Source organism: Crocodylus porosus, unplaced genomic scaffold (assembly GCF_001723895.1).
Source record: "Crocodylus porosus isolate Cpor-Errol unplaced genomic scaffold, CroPor_comp1, whole genome shotgun sequence".
Classification (NCBI taxonomy): Eukaryota; Metazoa; Chordata; order Crocodylia; family Crocodylidae; genus Crocodylus; species Crocodylus porosus.
Genome location: NW_017728910.1, coordinates 14512838 through 14533551, shown reverse-complemented (window position 1 = coordinate 14533551; position 20714 = coordinate 14512838). Strand labels below are relative to the sequence as shown.

Genomic DNA, 20714 nt, shown 5'->3' with positions numbered 1-20714 from the left:
TTGAAGCATACAAGTCATACCCTGCATGGCCCACACCCTACCTTCTCCTCACCCTCATGGGGAACCAGATGTAGCTGAGGGGAGTGATTCACAGAAGCATTTATGCTCAGCTCCTGTGGGGCCAGACAATGGAGGAACAAGTTCCTTATGTTCTCCCGCACAACGCTTGCGTGTCTAAGAGGTAGGCGAGATTCAGCCCTAAGCTATTAATTGAGCAGGTATTGTTCCTTGCTCTGCCAAGCTTACTGTTGGAGCCCATATTCTGGACTTGCCCAGTTCTGACCTGTCTCCAGATGATATATCTTGTCATGGATTTATTTCCCTATAAGCAGGATATGTCTGGAACCACAGACAAAATCAGGAAGGGCGTGTACAGCAGTGCTCTATGAACATTTTACAATGCTATAATTTAGAGCATTTTTTATAGCACTATGACGTTATAGCTCTCTTAAACATGACAGAAGTGCAGCATTTGGTATGGGGACCTCTGAGGCTCCCTGCCCTTTCCAGGCTAGGAGGCTGGGGCTGCTCCACTGGTCAGAAATTTGACCAGTGTACACAAGTTATTTAAAGTGCTGTAGACTGCTAAAGTGCTGTGAAATACACTGCTTCAAATTCAATACCTCATTTAACAAGGGTTAATTTAAAGCGTTCTACCCAGTTTTAAGTGCTGTAAAGCCATGCACCTATATTAAGTCACAGCAATAAAGTGCTTCTAGTGACAAAAAAGCAACTTCTGTACTCACCCAAAGTTTGCTGTTAAGTGTTGCATGACCTTGGGAAAGTTACTTAATGTCTCTGCATTTAATCTGTAAAATGGGCCCATTAGTATTCATCTAACTTTCAGGAGTAAGAGAGGCTTAATTAAGGAATCTCTGTAAAGCTCTTGGAGGTTCTTTGGTGGAAAGACCTGTAGAAAAGCCAGGTATTACATCAACCCTCACTAAAATGAACCTGCACCCTAAAAGGATCATAAATAAACTGTTATTGCATGTGAAATATCAGATAATGATGTAGAGATATCATTTATCTCCTAGCTAAAATCTTTATATAAGGCAACATTGAGTTCTCCATATGTCTTGGAATTGCAAAGCTGACACAAAAGTTATGACAGCTCAAAAAGAAATGCTTCTATCATAAGTATGTTTTCAGGTTGTAGTAGTTTGCTATAGTCAAACCCAAGTTATTAGGCTTGATACAGAAGAAAATAGGTGATATGTGGTTGCCTTGCTATATGGGCACTCAGACCGTGGATGACCTAATATCATCCATTCTGCCCTGTGAATCCATGATTGCTGCTTTTTGTGTAGCTAGCAAGCAAAATTCAGCACAGGTCTTTATAAGGTTCACGTAGTTCAGGTGTCAAGTGAACCAAAATCCTTAGGTTTTGTCTTTTAATCTCCATATCATTTTCAGTTCTACCAGTGGTACAATATTCTGTATTAGTACAAGAACTTACTGTTTCAAGTATGAAGTCCAAGCTTCTCCACTTTGTGCAATGTCCCACTGGCTGCTCCGTCCATTCTATGTATGGGGCATGTCACCTGCTTGGCACCGTTGTTAAAAATAAAAGAATAAGAGCGCGTGGAAAAAAGGAATCATTCTGGGAGACTGGAATTCACTCCTCACCTCCCACAAAAACTCGTATAGTTTTTCTTTCATTATTGGAATTGATTATTAGACCTGAAATGTTGTTAACCCAGCACATGACAGGCTTTATTTTTCCTCTTTATGTTTTTAGGCTGAGCCCAGAAATCTTTATGAAACGACCTGTGGTAGAAGGAAATCGCTGGAGACTAGACTGCATTTTGAAGCGGAAAGCAGTAAGCAGACTGTGCCTTCTCACTGGTTCAGGTCCCCATTTTTTCAAAGTAGAAGATAATTTGGGCGGAGCAGCAAGCCTCAGCTTTTCCTCTTTTTCCTATTCCCCCAGCAGCAGAGCAAAGCTGTAGGGTTGCGGGGCAAAGCCGGGGAGCATAGGGCCTGCCATCAGGTTTGCAGAAGCAGCAGCAGCAGCAGGAATGAGAAACTTGGAGCTATGGGTTGGGGCCAGCAATCACCCACTGAGTGACCTTCAGCTCTTCACCTTATCCTGCCAGCACTTGCCAAGAGATGGGTTGTATTCCCTGCTTTCTTCAGCTGTCTCTGCCTCCAGCTGAGGCATTTCAGGAAGGCCAGGGGACAGAGCACTGATACCACTTTCCAGACTCCCAAACTAGACCCCCATTCCTGATACAGGAGCTGTTTCTTCTTTCCCATGAATGCTCTGTGGCTGGTTCTTCCTGTTCGCCACCCCTGCTCTGTCCTTAAAAGCTGCTCATGATTTAGAGACATTGAACCATACTGCTCTCTAGTCACTGGAGTTACATATGGGCTGCCTTTGGCCAATGGTGCAAACCATTTCCTGGGGGTAATGATATGGTGTCAGTTCCCTTCCATTCGCATTGTTGCCTTAAATTATGATACATGCACCTACTTCCAAAACAGAGCATTATTAAATTGCTAATGGTGCTATCAGTCTTCCCAGGAGATAAGGATCTTATTACCAGAATTATTCAGGAGTATCCATAAATTATTTCTAAGTCAGAGGGGTCCATTTATATTATTGGCATATGCTAAGTGTGTTCTTTTTCTGGTTTGTACTTAAACATTTTAAATCCACACACAAGGTCAGTGAGCAGCTGAGCATGGAATTTCCCCCCAAAAAGTGAGGAAGTGTTTGTCTACGCAAGATTTTCTATTTTAGCATTTCCCAATCCAGCCCCACCTATGTCCTGCTCAGAGCCGTTTAAGATGGAAGTCCTTGATTGGCCCTTCGTTCCTCATTTATCCTATTTTATACCTAATTATGACTCTGCTTATGAGAAGATGTTAGCTGTGAGGAGGAGCTCCTGACCTGCTGTTCCATACTGTGGAAAATGTGGGGAGGAGCAGGATGTTAAAGTAAGGTCATTAAAGTGAACAGCCTTTTTAAAAATAATTTGGTGATTTGTGCAGAACACCATCAAGTGAAAACTTGTTAATTTGAGTTGGACGGGGATGTGTAACTTGCAGACAGCATAGTAATTAACATGACTCAGAGACTTAACTGACTCAGAGTGAGCAAATGCTTGTGTCAAGGACCACAGTAAAATGCAAGTCTCTGGTAGTTCTGCATACAGGGGTGGATCCAGAGGGGGTGCAGTAATGTGCCTGCACAACACTTTTTGACTGGGAGCCTCTGGGGACTGTTTTTAAAGTCCTCAGATAGGCAAGACTCCCCTCCCTTTCCCTCTGTATTCAGAGACGCATCCCCTGTCCGCTTCCTACCTTCCCTGCCACCTGCTGCTGCTGCTGCTTTCACTGCTCTTGAGCAGGTGGGGAAACTTCAGAGCTGCTCCTGCCCTCTCCAGCCAGGCTGCGCAGTAGCTTGGCTCAGCTGGGACAGCGGCAGACACAGTGGTGATGGGTGGGGACCAGGCAAGTCAGGGGAACCTACCCATCGCCACTGTCATGGTCCCAGCTGAGTGCAGCCCCTTCACAGCCCTGCTGGAGTGGGCAGGAACAGTTCTGGGAGAGCAGGGAAAGCAGGAGTGGTGAGCAGGGGAAGGGTAGGAGAGAGGACGTAGCTCTGAGCATGGAGGGGAGCAGAGGAGAGGATTTTTAGGTGCTTTGAGGACTTTAAAATGTCCCCAGAGGTTCCCACAGCACAGGTGGTGGGGAGGAGGCTGGGAGCCGGGGTACAGCCCTCCCTGCAACACAAGTGACTGCTCTCACTTCCCCTTTTGCTAAATCCTGGATCTTCCCCCATTTGCGTAGTTAAGACTTTACTATTTGATTTCTGTCTTTCATTCTCATTTACACTCTATGTCTGCCTTCCATCCCTGGCTCTCATTTTTTCCTTGCCTGAACCATTTATATAACTGCTGCTGACGTGGCCTGTACTTTAGTGCAGTTTTGAAATGTTTTTGTTTCTGAAAAAAGCTGGACAAAAAAGGCAATGATTTCCCATGCTTCTAGACAGTGTTTTCCACAGTTTTGAATTCCTTCAGCCAGTGAAAATACTGGTTTGTGGTTTTCTTCATTACAGGATATTAGTGGTGACTCAGTGGAAAGGCATGGCCACTGAAAACTGCAGTATAGAGTGCAGTCATACAGGAAACGGCTAAAAACCTTAGTGGAAGGCTTTGACTCTCCATACGTCCAGAATATCCCTTTCAGTAACTGTCGTCTTGCCCCATCCAAAAATGCATTAAAAATATTTTTTTCTGAACAATTTATTAATGACCATTGCCTTGGTTTGTGGCAGATAAAGCATATTCACAAGGATTTGCCCACTGCAAGTGTTTGTTCTTTGTTTACCATATCAATGCAGACTTTCCAGTGGCTGTAAATGCCAGCTATGAGCTAAGAATGTGTCATGGTATGTCCATGGAAATATTTGCCTGCTCTCTCGTTTGGAGCCTATCAATAAATTGTTGGCTCAGTGGGCCCAGCATGCAGTCTTAGCAAAGCTATACTTTGACGTGCGTACTTCGCTTCTCCAGACTCCCCTTGGCCAGCGTTTTGGGGTGCACAAAATGGTTCACAGTTTGGGTGGTTTACATGTTAGTAGAAGCTTTCTACAAATGGAAGTTTAATGAATCTTCAAGTAAATGTAGAAGGGCAAGTATCTTTGTTTTTGAAACCGCCCTAAGTTTACTAAAGGCAGTGGGGCTACGCTGGTTTTCAGTAGTTGAGGGTCTCCCCATTAGCTGTGACCAAACTCTGTCAAGGCTTGATCAGCACTTAAGTTTTGCCAGAACACCGACATAGCTACTCCCTGAGAAACCCTATGATGGGTGCCGTTATATTGACCAAAGGTCTTTTTGTTTCATTTGTTCTTTTGTTTCATTTCAGTTTTGATTCCAGGAACTGGTTTAAGATGTCCTCACAAAGGAACCCCTTTTGTTGGTATTAGCTAAATAGTGTCTCTACTGGGGGAGGAGGGTTTCTTCTTATCAGGGTAGCTGTAACCTTTTTACGTGTAGATAGTCCCTAAAAGAAAAATACAACCCAGTGCAGCATAGATGTTAGTAAGCACATGCAGTTCAGGTTTTACTGGCTGTGAATCAGGTTGCTGGAACTGGGCCTGAAAATGGCAAGTTAAATTCATGTATTGTAATAGTTTTCCAACAGGACATGTTCTGAAACACATCTACAATTTTTTTCAAAGCTTTAAATGAATGCTATCAACCTGAAATCCAATCACTTAAATAGAAATCAGTTAAAAGTAGTTTTAAGTAGTTCTCCTTCCCTGGTTCCCCTTGCCAGTGTCTGTGGATTTGCAATTGCTTGCTGCCAGTTTTTGGACCTCTCACAGCATTTTATAGTGGTACCTCTCAATCCATCACGGCATCACACAGGGAAGTTCAGCTGGAAAACTATTGTGTTAGCGCAGAGAGGAGAGGGAAGGTCACATTTTCTGCTGTATTGGGCATGAAAAAGTTAAGGTTCTGTCTCAATATTTTCACTCAGAGAATCCCTGCAAAAAAAAGGTATCATAGAGCAGCAACACCTCAAAGGTTTTCATTCATAATCCTACAAAATTAGGCAAGGGAAGTTAGCTTTCAAGCATTGTGGCCCAGAAGGCTGATAAAGAGATTAACCAGCTACAGAGATAGTCTGCAATATATCATTGCAGAAAATGGCTCCAAACTGCACATAAGGAATCATGTTAGAGCCCAGTCCCATAAGGTGCCAGGGTCCACCATCCATGTTAATGGGAGCTGAAGTATCTTAGTAAATTAGGTCTTTGGATGTGGAAGTTTCTAATCAGGAACTGAATCTCAACCTGAGCTTTCCCCGCACGAGCACCGTGCTTACGCCCCCTCCCCCTCCCCTTCAGCTGAAGCTGGAAGCCCAAGGATGTCCTTGCTGGGGGATAGGGATTTCCATTTAAACAGACATTTATCCTTTGTTTCCTGACAGCAACAAGGAGTGAAAATTTTTGTTATGCTCTACAAAGAGGTGGAACTTGCCCTAGGAATCAACAGTGAATATAGCAAGAGGACCCTGATGCGTTTGCATCCCAACATTAAGGTACAGTGTAGCACCTTTGTGTACTGCCAGTATATTCATTGCTCTTTATACCTAACACCACTCTTTGTATTTGGGGGACAGACAAATGAAACACGCTATTGAGAAATAGTGTCAATTGCCACTATGGGAAAATGATCTTTGAAGACATATGGCCCAGTTCTGTTCCCCCGATTAGGCATGTTAGTCTATTTAGGTACCTTTGATTTTGTTCCACCTAGCTTAAGTCCCTGAAAAGCTGTTGATTCAAAAGGTGAATAGGTCGTCCTCCTCCACCCTGCTTTTTGTGACTCAGTCTTCAAGGTAAGGTAGTGGTTGTTACAAAAGTAGATGCGTGAATGGATTTTCAGGGATTTGAGCAGGGTGAGAGAGACCAGCATTTAGGCACCTAAGTCCATTTACATACCTTATGGGTGGAATTGAATCTAACCCATATTCTTTTCTGCTTCTGCTCACCAGTAGGGGAAACCAGTACCTGACTATAGCAACTGAAATGTCTTTAAGTACTGTATAAATATGTTTAGCTTACCCCTGTCAGGGTTCTGTTGTTCAAACTATCCATCTAATTTTCACAAAGCTTGTTTTATCTGGCAATTTACATTATATGGAAAAGTCACTATCCAGAGATGTTTCTTTATGCCTCCATTTCTGCTCAGACATAGAGTGAAGAGTCAACGTTTATATTCCTGCCTGAAAAGAATATCATTATCCTATTTAATATGCTGTTTGATCCCAGAACAGAAAATGAATCGTCTCTCAAAAATAATGAAGATCTTGAACCAGTATTTGGTAATTAAACCCAGATAAATTAAAAATAGAATAATAGAAAATTATGGTTGAAAGAAACCATCAGAGGTCTAGTCCAACACCCTTTTCAAGGAGGAGCCATCTCTCTTTTAAGCCATCCCAGTCATGTATTTGGCTGGAACATATTTTTAGGTTACAAAAGAGATTCATGATGAGAATAAACTACCAAGTATTGGATTCCTCATCTTTTGCAGTTCTGTTTGAAACTCGTTCTTTTTAAATAAATATATGTAGAGAAACTATTTCCCACATTCTTTCATTTCAGAAAATGAAAAATAAAATGAGATAATTCTCCTCTCACCCTGATTTGCAAGAGCCATCAACAAGCTAATGTGTAACACACATCAACTCATTATCTTCTAGGTCTGGGCTGTACTTCCAAGTTGCACTGGGGTAATTGGTGTATGCTAATGAGAGGTGTAAATAACTATGCTGATGAGGCACTGGTATAACTGTTTACTAAATTAGTTGTTATACTGGTTCCAGCCCTAGCATAGGTGCAACCATCGTGGTACAGAGGTAGCTTATCCCAGTAAAATCACTTGCTTTCATACATGGGAACTGGTATATTGGTACAAAAACACACACACATGCAAGGAGGGTGGTATTTAACGCTACCAGTGGAGTTGAAGCATTACAACTTTCTAGTGGTGACAAATCCTAAAGAAAAGATCACTTTGTATTTAACTGTTGGTAGGTGTTTTGGGTTGAAAAAAGCCCTGTGGTTGTGGCCAAAGGTTCACATTTGTCAAAACTGTTTAGGATCTAACAGCTGGGTTTTATGATTTTTCTTTTTCCAGGTGATGAGGCATCCAGACCATGTGTCATCCTCAGTGTACCTGTGGGCCCATCATGAGAAACTTGTTATCATTGACCAGTCCATAGCATTTATTGGTGGCATAGACTTGGCCTATGGGAGGTGGGATGACGACGAGCACAGGCTGACTGATGTTGGCAGCGTTAAGCGAATTTCAGGAACAAAGTCCACGATGAACCTAGCGGTAAGAGTGAATGCTATATATATATATCTTGCTCTTAACATTTAATGAAGGGTACACTCTAGTCTTCAGTCAGAATACACAAGAGGTTCTATAGTTGTATCCAACATGCAAGATGGAAAAGGACAAGTCATTTTAATATCTAAGCCTAGAGTTCAGAGTTGTAGCTTGGCTGTGCACAGGTTACTGGTTGCAGCATACAAAACAAGGCCCTTTATCAGAGTCAAATCCACCAGCCACCAAAAAAATCATACCTAGAAGACCTCATGGAAAGCAGTGTTTTGCTGCTAGCTAGCTGGGATGTGGGGACAGGAATGGGGGGAGTGATGTAGAAAATGCAACAACTGAGCTAGTGTTTTAAGAGTTCAACTCTCATTTAGGCACCAAAATAAGTATATTGGGTATATTTTGGGTTAAACTGGAAATTCTAGCAAGAAGCATCACAGTAGGAGCTGCCAGATGCAGAGGACTTTGGGATACCTGGCCCTTATTAGTTGCCCGAGGAGATGAAATCTTTTGAAAACCTGGCTCTAGGGAACTGAATGAGATAAGATCTTTTTTTTTATTAAAATGGGATTACTGTGTGAGAGCCTCTGGACAACATGCACTAAGCCAGGACAGCTTTATAGGCACTTCATGGAAGAATATACTGTTCTTATTTACAGTGTTTTCTGCTGAGTGAACACTCATTGCTCATTAAGCCACTAAGCTGCAATTTACAGCTCCCATTGATTTCAATGGGAGTTGTGTCTGCAGAGTTTGGGTGGAATTTAATCCTGTGAAAGATTAAATGGATACTCTTCCATGCTTCACTGTCATCCTTTTGTATCTTTAAGGCTGCAGCTGAATCTACTGAAGCTTTAGCCCTAAAACCTTTCAGTGATTCTCTGGAAGACCAGAAAAGTTTGGGTGATGCCCTGGATTCCTCACGGCTGAAAGGAGTAGGAAAAGCCAGGAAGTTTGCCAGGTTCAGCATTTATAGGCAGCTCCATAAACATGGCATACATCACTCTGACAGCGTGAGCAGCATCGACAGCGAGTCAAGTAAGTAGTGCCTTACTGCTTTGCCTGCAGAGCATATACTTGGGGAGGGCAGAGGAGCTCTGTTTACAGGCATGAAGGAAAATCAGCAGTTTCCTAAACTGCTAGAACAGTGACTGGGGTTAGTGAATGGGTTAATTTGTACCATCGCATAATAAGCTTGAAATGCGTTGAAATGTTTTTTGCATTTGGCTAATTAATAGTTGTCACACAACAAAGATGACATCTTCAACTTGGCTACGTGACAGCCCCAAACTATACATGGAAAAAAACATGATTTATCATCTTCTTGTGCATGTGATGTCTAATTTCCTGTGATGTACACCATGTAATGTTCACGTATAGTTGTCTCCACTGACGGGGGGCTCACTCAAAACCCAGGGTTCGAGTCTTCCATTACTACAGCTGTGGAAAATGAACCTTTCGGTAGGAACTTACATTAGGGGGGGCGTTTAGATTCTGTTATTCCCAAACCTGACTTTAAAGCTTATTTTTGCCTTTGGCAGGAATGATGTGCAGGAGTATGTTTTGCATAAGGTCACAGCCAGCTCAGATGGTGCTTTTGCAGCAGCAGTTTATGCCTATTTTTGCTCTAAAATCAAATCAGGAATTCGTTCTCTGATCATTGTACCATTTCTAATTTTCTAATTTTCTGTTCGCTGAGCTTGCAATTGATTGAGCCAAAGTTATTTCAAGCTGCATGTTATTTTAAACACTCTTGGGTAACCAGAGTAGTTAAAGAATTGCTTTTTTGCTGTAAGTAGAGCATTTCAACTCTCTGCAGGTTATTGCAATCCTAGTAGGAGTCAACAGAATTTAATCCAGAGTTTAAAACCCCATCTGAAAATGTTTCATCACCACACTGAGTCCAGGCAAGGGCTTGCTGAGTCTGAGAAGGGTAAGTGAATTGGAGTTGTCTAGAAGCTGTAGCTGTTAATGTATTTGCTGTCCAGTCCTGGTGAGAGTTAGGTGGGGCCCTGAGATCATTATTCTATGCCCTCAATTTTTATGTTGCTTTCTGTAAAGAGAACGTAGCAGAATTGCTTTCTGCAGAGACTGCGTTTTACGAGACTCTAGGAAGCTGGAGCACAAATAAGTAATAAGTAAATATAGCACCGCTACACCATAATTTATTTCTGTTTAGAGTTAAAAATGAAAATACTGGCTATAGTATGTGCCCTTTGAGAAGTTAATTTGGATTTTAGGTGATGGCTATTCCAGCTTTATACGCTTGATGCAAAGTACAGGGAATTTCACTGGAACTGATGATACCGCTAAAATGGCACTGAATTTTTTGAAGTGTGTGTGATATCATAACAAGTTGGGAAAGAGGATGAAAGTGATATTCATGGCTGCATGGCCATGTATTTAAACGGAGATTTGGCCACTATTGTTCTCAAATCAAGGTGCATAGCTGAGCAAGGAGTGGAATGCATCGTCTGTATTGCTGTCCATGGAATACAGCAATAGCGTATGCTGGTGAGTGGGCCTGCTTTCTTCCAGGTAGGCAGGCAGAGAAGGGGTTTGGCTTCTTTAAAAAAAATGAGATGTTATGGTTGTTTTTTCTCATTCTGGAATGGCAGTGAATGGATTGTGGCAGATGCCAAGAGTGTGTCAGCCCCTGCATTGTTTGTGGGGGTGAGAGGACAGTTGTTTGGGAAAGGACTGATGGCTTAGGCATGTCCCCTAAGCCTAAGGATTCATGTGCAGGTACTCCTCACTTAACATGGTCCCAGTTAACGTTGTTTTGTTATTACATTGCTGATCTATTAGAAAACATACCCATTTAAAGTCACTCAACGTTCAGTTATAACTTTGTTTGGCCGTTGCCTGCTAGTAAGTAACTATTGTGATGTAATTGGATTTGCTTAACATTGTTTCGCTTAAAGTCACGTTTTTCAAGACTGTTAACTACAACATTAAGCGAGGAGTAGCTGTATAGGTTTTTAATCCAGAAAAGAATGATTATTTTATGCTTTATTCCTTAGTCAGATGAAAGGTATTGGGCTCAGTTCAAAGTCTGTGTTATGTAGGAGGTTAGACGAGGCGACCAAATGGGTCCCTTCTGACCTTCCACTCGATGGATAGAATTTTCCAAAGTATTCAGCATTGGCCTGAAGGTGATTCTGCTGAAGAAAGTGGGAGTTTTACCACTGTTTTGTGTGAGAGCATAATTACGCCAAGTGACAGCAGTTTTGATTTATTTGCACTATGTTAATTCATTTGCTTTGTGAGATGAAACAGTTCCTTTGCAATAATAGCATTTAGGAAGTTAGTTACAAATATCTGGGAGAGATAAGTACGCCAGCTTCAGATCAGTGGTACTCTTTTGACCTTTGTTGGAACGATGACTACTGGTTCACATCGCTGTTAGTGAGAAGACAGGTAATCCCAAGGTCCCGAGTGACCCCAGTTCCATAGTTTCGTTTTTTTAAGACGAGATTTGTTTGGACAACCAGGACTTTTTTCTCAGTGGAGATCTTTGGACTTTGGAGGTTGGTCACCTTGCCGTAACCTGACAGAGCCCAAGTGCAATGCCCAACCCACAGCTTATCTGTTTTCCTGTGGTTTTTTTGAGCAGGTAGCTGACTGAAATTGGCTGCCTCAGTTTTCAGGAACTGGGAAGTGCCTAAAACCTGGCATAATATCTAGGTTCATCTTACAAATCCTAGAGATCACATCCTAGGTGATGTTCCTGAGGGTGGGAATTCAGGCAAACAATTAACGCTGCACCACGTTGTTCTTTTTCTGGCCATCGTCAGTACTCATTTAATGCATAAATAGTCAGCTGAAGATAAAAGCTTAAAATCCTACATAAAGAGTCTGTTTTCATATGTGAATATGTTGCACTGCAGAATGTGACAGTCACCACTTTCATATTCATTCATGCGAGTCAATGTTGATCTCAGAAAGTTGGTTAATAAAACGTGTCCTGATTCCATGGCATTCACGTATCTGTTATTTGCCTACCCCATGATTTCCCGCTCCACCTGTCTCTCACTAGAAGTTCATGCAGAACTGCCAGCTGGAAGTACCTTTGCTATGGCAGCTGGTCAGTTGTTATCATTTGTGCCAACCTGTTGCATGGCATTTTGGCTTTGCCTGGCTTCCTGTTGTGTATATAACAGCTGCCTGTTTATATATTGTTACAGTATTGTTGCTATTGTATATTTTGTTGGATAATTCTAAAAGATGTTATAATAAGTTGTCATGGGCTGCCTGGCTGCTTGGTCAGAAGAATAAAGACACTAGATTCAGTTTCTAAACCATGTTGCTGAACTACACGGAAGATCCTCCAGCTAGCATTGTCTCAGGGAGAGAAATCTCTCTGTCTTTTCCCAGCAACTGGATTAGAATGGTACTAAAACCATCAAGGAAGCAGAATCTCGCAAACTTGGTGAGTGCAAAACAGATTAGTTGTGAGAAAATTAATGGGAGCAGGTGGGAGACTGCATAGCCCAGATGGAGGTAAAAATCATATGATTAGACATTGACTGAGTCCTAGAGACCAGTTGTAAGTTTAACAGCATTGAACAATCCCTATGGTATGACCCTGGGCAGGTCATATGACAATAAAATAACATGTATAGGACAAAATGGGTAAGGAGCATCAAACCTTCTGCTTCAGAATAGATGATAACCACAGAGCACTGGGCTTGCAAAGACACTTTTCTTATAGACATGTTTTTGCATACTGTAATTGCTGCACCATTTTTGATAGGGCTGCTGTCAGAGGCAGGAAAGCAAGAGTTAGACTCTGGTTTGATCCCATGTGACATTTCCTGTTTTCTGAGAGGGGAAGGAAAAGAGTTCACTCTACTCCTAATCTATGTGCCCATATGCACTAGAAAAGAGGTGCTAAGGAGCAGTGGGCAATTTTTGCTTCTAAGTCATTGCAAAGATGCTAAGATTTTAGTGTTCACCATGTAACTGAAATTCAGCATCCATATGCACAATATAGAGGACCATTTGAGAAACTGAAATTGTTACATAAAGACTCATTGAAAAAAAAGAAAGTACAATTTGGTGCTGGTTCAGTTACACAGCTACTCATTGTGGAACCAGTTATTCTGATGTGGAGCCAAAATCATGAATCCTAGAAAATGGAAGTTGATACTAGGATTTATTTGTACTGTAGCGGCTAGTCATTGTATAGTCATTGTATAGTCATTGTGTAGTCCTATACACAGATATAGGCACACCTTCCTCAGAGGTTATATATTAATAGAAGTAGTCTTCCTTTCATAATATCGAGGAGGTGTAAATAATTAAAGTGTAAATTTTAAATACAATTTGCAGAGGATTTAACCTGTAGTTTCAATTAGCAGCAAGATTTGTGCTTGATTTTGTGCCATAAGTGTTAACAGAAGACTGGAAACAGTCAACTTTTCTTTCCTTTGAAACCAACATAAAGACTTAACTAGAAAACAGCTTTGGCAAGTTATGCCAGTGCTTTCCTGTTGAAATGTGAGTCTCATCTGTGATGTATTGAGGGCATCTAAATAGCATGTGTTTTATATTTCTTTGTGACAGATAAAGGATCGATCCGCAGTTTGAAGACTGGTGTTGGAGAGCTCTTTGGGGAAACCAGATTCTGGCATGGAAAGGACTACTGCAACTTTGTTTTTAAAGACTGGGTTCAGCTTGACAAGCCATTCGCTGGTAAGTACCATTGCAATCTGCAAGCAACTCCTGTGTCTCTGGGACTCCCCTGTCTTCTTCCATAAGCCTCTACTACCTAAGAAGTCCCTTTGACTTTATCCTCCTGAATTGAGACCATCTGATCTGGCAACTGCAAAAGGCAGCAGAATTCCTAAGTGAGAACCAGATATCCTATTGCTATGATGGCTAAATGGACTTGAAGCCAGCCCTCATGAGCTGAACTCCTCAGTTTTAACTCCAAATGTCCTAGCTTTTATTTCATGGAAGGGTTAAGTTTGAGGAGACTATGATATTCTTCATGCCTGGTATTTCCCTGGGGTGAAGTATAACCATATTTTTCTCTCTGTGGAGATTTCATTGACAGACATACTACACCAAGAATGCCATGGCATGACATTGCCTCTGTGGTACATGGCAAAGCGGCACGGGATATTGCTCGACACTTTATTCAGCGCTGGAACTTCACAAAGGTAGGTTTGACAGTGGTCCTCCTGTGAAGCAGCAATCAGGGACAGGGAGGGGATCAGTAAATATACCCAGAGAAGATCAGGGGAATCAGACCAGTGGTATGTCAGGGAGATGGAGTAAACAGGGCAAAATAGTTGTGACCTGGATCCCCAAGTCCACGGGCCAGGGAAATCTGTCAGTGAAGAGCCTGTTGGATCCAGTAAAGATCCAATCCTTAGAGGAATGCTGAGCGGTGAAGGTCCCATCATTGGCAGTCCAACGGCTAGCCCACACCACTCGGGGGTCCGATCACCACTGACACAGGTTTATGGTCCTCACCACTGGAGAGTGAAGGCTTCATTAACCTTCTTAATGAAGATACGCAAGGATGATACAGGAGCCTGGGGCCAGCAGAAAGCTTGTTTCTCGCCAAGACAAAGGCAAAAAAGAGTACAGATTTCATGGGTATTTTCAAGACTGTTCAAAGTTGGAGTGAAGACTTTTGGTATACACTGTGATCCTCACACGATTCTTAAAGAAGTTTTCCACACAACTTTCTGTATTATGAGAAGGATATGAATACAATAAAAGTGTCTAATGTAAAACTCTAAAGAAAAGCAGGTTCTAAAATATTGTTTTATTTGTACGTATTTTTTCTTGTAAAGATCATGAAGCCCAAATACAGATCCCTCTCCTACCCATTCCTGTTGCCAAAATCTCAGCAAACTGCCAACGAGTTGAAGTATCAAGTGCCTGAGTCTGTTTTGGCCACTGTCCAGGTGAGTTTAAATGGCATTTTATTGTATGCTTCTAAAATATGGACCTCCTTGGTCATGAGCTTATTTTTAAACCATGGCAATATGAGGTATTGGTCAACTGAAACTTAATTGAGCTTAAAAGATTTAGTGCACAAACTAGTTTTTATTTTAAAACATGTCATAGCAGACCTCACCTTGAGCTGATATAGACTAGTATAGCCATTTTATTACCAACAGAGGGATGCTGATTTACATCAGTTTAGGTTGTGGTCCATTGTTTGTAAGATTAATAGTACTGACAGTTGTACTTTAAAACCCATTAGTTGTACCAAACGCTTACAGTAAGTGGCAATAGTCAACAGGATTAAAATGGACGTGAGGAATGCAGGTGGTGGCAACAAAGGACCAACTCTTGGGATCATCATAAATTCTAATTTATTGGATGGGATGTGAAGTTACCAATAAACTTATAAATGTAGACTTTGAGTTATGAGTGTTACTAGTCACTGTAGTGTGCGCGCACACACCCACACCCACACATGCACTCATTCATTCAAACCCATGTCACATAAACGCACATAGTGCAGTGTATAGTAGCTGCTGTAGTGATTGTGAGAGCCCTGGTGTCAGTATATCTACCTATCCGAGGCCCTGGTATCTGCTGTCAATGGTCAGCTTCCTTCAAGGCGACGTCTTCTGCAGAAGGGGGTTGCCTTCTTGTCCTTCTGTCTTGGTAGATCAGATGCTGGATGAGAGGGAGCCACTGAGGGTCATGCTTCACTGCCTTTTATCCCTTTCTGGAAGACTTGTGTGATCCCCAGCAACTTCTTGGCTGTCCATTCCGGGGATCGCTGTCATGGTGGGTTTTGAGTAGTGCGTGACAGCTGTTAGTTACAGGGGTCTCTGCCTGCTGGTACCTGAAGCAGAAATCCACCCTTGACTTATTGATTTAATGGCTGTATTGTTATGGGATACAGGAATAGTCAGTGGGGTGCGTGCTCAGTTCCAGGAATTAGTTCCTTGGCTTGATTAGCTTAAAATGGCTTGTAGAGTTGAGTTTTGTAATGTTAAGTTTGTCTGGTTCGGTTATTGTCCATTAACAGCCAGAGGCTCTTGCCTTGTGTTCAGTTATCTACTGAATCATCATACATTCGCATTCACTCAAGGGACTGCCCAGTATAGCAGATTTTATCACTTTACAATTAGTTTCAGTGCAGTTTTTAACAATGGTCCAGGGCTTAACTTCATTCTACAGGGAATACATTCCTTAAGGGTTTAAAAGTATAATATATAAAATACAAAATGCCATGGTAAAAATGAAACAGATGAAATATAAAAATGCACTGTGAGAAAAGTATGAAAATGCAATGTGATGTAGTGAGGATCAGAGGCTACTGGGGACAGTAAGTGAGCTAGGTTAGCACCAGGATATATTTACAGTCTTTGAAGTGAATATTTTAGTTTTTTTGTTTTCTTTAGTAACACTAAGATTAATTGATATGTAAATGTAGTCTGTAGGTTTCTCCTCCAGAAAGCCACTTCAGCTTTCTGGCTTGCTCTGAGCCTTGCCGCACCCATTCAGTGAGTGTGCTAGGTCTCTGCCAATACTTAGAAGGAAAAAGAAATGCACAAAATGGGGACGCAGGCAAGAAGGGGCTTCTTTTTTTATCAATGTCCAGAAGGGAAATGTACAAAGGGGGCTTTCTGCTACACCGGCTGGGAAACAGCTGTGTCTGAGGTGTGCGTGTGTGTGTACATAAAAAGGTATTCTGCTTGCACCAGACAGAGATGTCTACTTTGAACACTACGGTATTTCAGTTCATGCCATGTCTGTGACTGATGAAATTCCACAGTTTCAACCCAGCCTGAAAAATTCCACAAGTCCATCTCTTGATAATGAGAATTAATAAGGAAACGAATATTTGTATAACTTTTGTGGCTAATCAGTAAGCACAGCAGAGCTTGAATAGAGATGGTTAACTATCAAATACACTAAACTGTTCTTCATTGTTTAATACAGTAAAAACTGAGCTCACGAAGTTGGCTGGGAAATGCAAATAATCAATACATGTCAGGACATCTTGATCTGTTCTCAGACATCCCATTAGCAAGACCAAGTTCATTTTGTAGACCATGAATTGTAAATTCCCCTTGCTTATCTCTAATTGATATGCTGTTGCAGCCGTCTGAGAGCTGGCAGCGTGGCTCATCCTTGAGCCGCATATGGCTGGAGCAATTAAAACAAATTGTTTTCCTGAAAACATGCCTTTGCTCTTTAATATTCCTGCAGTTTGTAGCCTTTCTGACGTGCCTGCAGGTAGCAAGTCATGTTTATAGTGTTGTGTGTGGTAGCAGGCAGGAGAGCCTCTGGATCAGTTTTTACTAGATGACCATCTCTCTTTCCGAAGCATGTCTTGGCATGCACAGACCTTAATTTTGGCAGCCTCCTCTGTAAAGTTCTTGCTGTCCTGATTTTTTTTTTTTTTTTTTATTCATTTGTTTAAGCAGGAATGCACACAATGTCAAGCCAGGTTACTAGGAAACCATATGAGGACCCTCAACTATGGGGAGCTCTGGCTGGCAGTGAAAGTGAGCCTCCTTATCAGTCAGAAAAGATATTTTGAATGCTTTTATAGAGAAAGATTAATGACTGACTAATATTTCCCACTGATAAAGGGATGGGTTTTGTATTCTGAAGGCAGAGTTAGGATTGAAAAGGAATACAGGGAATGACACACTGCTGGGCAGACCCAGGAGGGGTCCTGGCTCTCTCTGCTAGGCTTCTTCCTTGCACTCTCAGAGAATGCTACCCATCTGCAGAGCTCAGGCCTGTCTTTGCCTGGTTTTTAGCATTATGGTTCTAGTTGTAGGTTTGTCTTCATATTCTACTATTCTTGAATGCTCCTACTGAAAGCCAGGTGACTTGGGGTGCTTGCAGTGTAAGTCTCTGCTGATTCTCGTGCAATAATGCCGTTTTGCACGTCTCTAGCCGTATGAAGGGAACTTGCAGTGAGTTTGGATGTAATCTAGGTGCCGTTACACTACCAGAATGATTCAAAATGGCTTTATAAGTGTAAATAAGAATGAAAGAAATATCAAAATCCAGCCTTCAATCTCTGGTGATATACACATTGATGATCTGCTGTGATTTTAGTATTAAAAGTGGATTTGTAAGGATGCAAATATGGTTCCAAAAATAGATTCCTATGCTGTTTCTCCCCTACCCTCAAAAATTAGATCTGCTAAGTAACTTTCTTTCTGAGAAATACAAGGTCCCCTCAAGCTGTTTCTCACTGTGTGTGAGGCAGGTGGGTCTTTTGTTTAGCCTACTTTTTCTTTCCTTTCAACTTCCCAATGCAAGACATGACCCCGGTAATGTAACCTTCTTTCTTGTCTGTCATAGGAGTGTAACAGTGGTCAGGATGTAGTCTTCTCATTTACTTTTTCAGGTTGCCCTCCAGTGGTGGAACAAGAAAGAAAAAGCATCTCTCTTTAAAAGGTTCTTCTACTAATAAAAAAGGGAGGGGTGTTTTAAATTATTTATTGTTTTTTCATTTTTTTAAAGTTTAGTTTAGATAGCTTTTTTAGCAAGCATTTCCTTAATTAAGGTGGGTCAGACCCAGAAACATTGGTTATCTGTTATTTGCTATTGTTGATGTAGAACTAAAAGTAGGGAAGACACTACAGACAAACGGGGAAATAAAGTCCCTGCCTTGCTGAGATTAAAATATAATGGGCAGATTTAGTGCAAGCCACTGGCTGTTGGGCACTGTTGCAAATCTGCTCATGTGTTTTAACCAATTCTACAGAATTTTGAGCAGTTTTGAAAATCCAGCCTCTTGTGTGTGTGCTGTACACCTCTGAAAATCTGATCTTGAACAGATGAAGAAAGACAGTTGAGCATTAAGGGTGCCTATACACGAGCAGCAAGGCTGCTTTGATGTGTTGTAATTACAGCAAAGCAGACTCGGTTAATTGGATCTCGTGTGTCAGTGTCCCTGCACTTAAAAATGGTGACGGGGCACTTTATCTGAAGCTTGTTCAACAAGCTTTAGATAAAGCGTCCCCAGCCACTATTTTTAAGTGTGGGGACACTGATACATGAGACGCTGTGGGCACTTCAATTAAACCAGCTCTCGGAGCCACTCTAATTAAAGGTCTCCCCTCCCCCACTCCCAGAGCATGTGTATAAACGCCCTAAGGTGCTATTTTCGTAGCTTATGGTCTGATCGTACCACCTGCTTTGTTCTTGCTTGAGGAGAGGACTCAAGCCTTTGTGAAAGATGTGTTTAAAAAAGGGATTAGATAAAAGAAGAGGGAAAGCATGGCAGAGCAGATCTTGTTGAAGTGTGGACCGTATCATGGAGTGGTCTGTATTATCCGTAGAGAAGGTAGGTGGCATGGAAGAAGGAGACTGGGGTTAGGGCAGGATAGAAAGGGGATTTAGTCCATTGTTTTCTCTCTCTCTTGCCTCCCCCCGTCCACCTCTCAGCTTTGGCTTTTTGCTAACATAGCCAGGCAATAACACTTGGATTTCAGAAAAGCCAAACAATGTTTGAATGAACCCAAACCACCCTTAAATTTCCCATTTCTAATTTTCAGTTATTATCCAAAGCAGGCACAGAAAGGGCGTGACAACATCGTACCCATCTCTCTAGTGAAAATGTTATGCCTCTCCAATGGCCTAAGGTCTTCCTTCCCCCTTTGAAGTCTGCACCACAGCTTGTGTTGTTTGCAGTTCTGCAAGAGCCCCCAGCAAACATGTGTTTATTGTTGTTTGGATGAAAGGAGCTGAAAGGATGACAGGCTTTGCGAAAAACATTGAACTGGTGGTGGGAGGCTGCAGAGCTGAGTCAAAAGCAAGGAGAGGTGACATAAACAGTCCTTGTTTGTATAGTTAACATTGTGCCTAACTAGCTTGCAGGCATTTTCTCTGAAATGAAAAGATTTGGTTTATACATTTTAACTGTATTGACAAGAGGGCAACTTGACAGAGGCAGTAGGTAACACATTATTGGTCAATATTAATTTTTAAAAGTTCATAGTACATGCGTATCCTTCACTTGAGCTTTTACTGTGCTGCTGAGAAGTTCATGGACTAAGTCGGGCTGCAGTTCATACTCTGCCTGTCTTGGGGTGCACCATGGGTTGCTGTTAATAGGATAGTACCTGTGACATCCTGCTGAGAAGCTCTAGTTCTGCCCAGTAGAGGACCGTGGCGTGCACACACGCACATGCACACCAACAAGAAACTCAATTTGCTACAAAATATAAAGGTTACTGTGATGATAATTTGACTGGTCAAGTACGTGGGGCACTAGCCCCAACCTTGGTTAATCTGGACTGGGGGCAGGCAATTATTTTGGCTGCAGGGCCACTTAATGAGTTTTGGCAAGCTGTCAAGGGCTGCAAGGGTAGCCCCACCCCTTGACAGGTGCCCTGCCCTCTGGTCACCATCTTGGGACCAGAAGTACTGTTCCCTAACCCCTGACCTTTGCTACCAGAAGTACCAGGGGGGGAGGTTGCCATCTGAACAAGAAAAAATACCAAATCATATACTAAAAGTTAAACATCTATTATAACATATTTTAATTTTATTACAGAAAATATTTTTGTTGTGATTTGTGTCTGTATAGTATATATAGAGGTGACTACACAACAGGTGAAAAATAAAGTCTTACTCTTGTATTGAGTCTGTGTGGTGTGTGGTTGCGGGTGGGGGTATGTGTTCTTTGTGGAGGGGTGTAAGGTATATTGTAGGATGTGTATCTGTGGAGGCAGGGTGTGGATGTGTGGGTTTGTGGGGTGTGAGGGAGAAGAAGACTGTAGAAGTCTGGTCCTGTGAGTGGGGCACTAGCCTCAGCCTTGATTAATCTAAAGCAGTGGTCACTGTGGATCCCAGAGCTTCTAGAAGTCGATCCTGGGCCAGAGGAGCTGAGTGTGC

The 20714-nt window shown here is 42.0% G+C and overlaps 1 protein-coding gene across 2 annotated transcripts in view; it reads left to right on the top strand.

Annotated features, from left to right (window-relative positions):
- The window catches only part of PLD1 (phospholipase D1), a 111476-nt gene that overhangs the window by 61788 nt on the left and 28974 nt on the right, over nt 1-20714 (top strand). Inside the window, exons 12-19 of one of the 2 annotated variants that reach the window (XM_019532734.1) lie at nt 1742-1823; nt 5950-6060; nt 7665-7865; nt 8699-8906; nt 9688-9801; nt 13437-13565; nt 13917-14035; nt 14678-14791. In XM_019532734.1, the coding sequence (XP_019388279.1) occupies nt 1742-1823; nt 5950-6060; nt 7665-7865; nt 8699-8906; nt 9688-9801; nt 13437-13565; nt 13917-14035; nt 14678-14791 (1078 nt within the window). The remainder of the gene's footprint in view (nt 1-1741; nt 1824-5949; nt 6061-7664; nt 7866-8698; nt 8907-9687; nt 9802-13436; nt 13566-13916; nt 14036-14677; nt 14792-20714) is intronic. The other variant, XM_019532735.1, reaches the window with a different exon arrangement.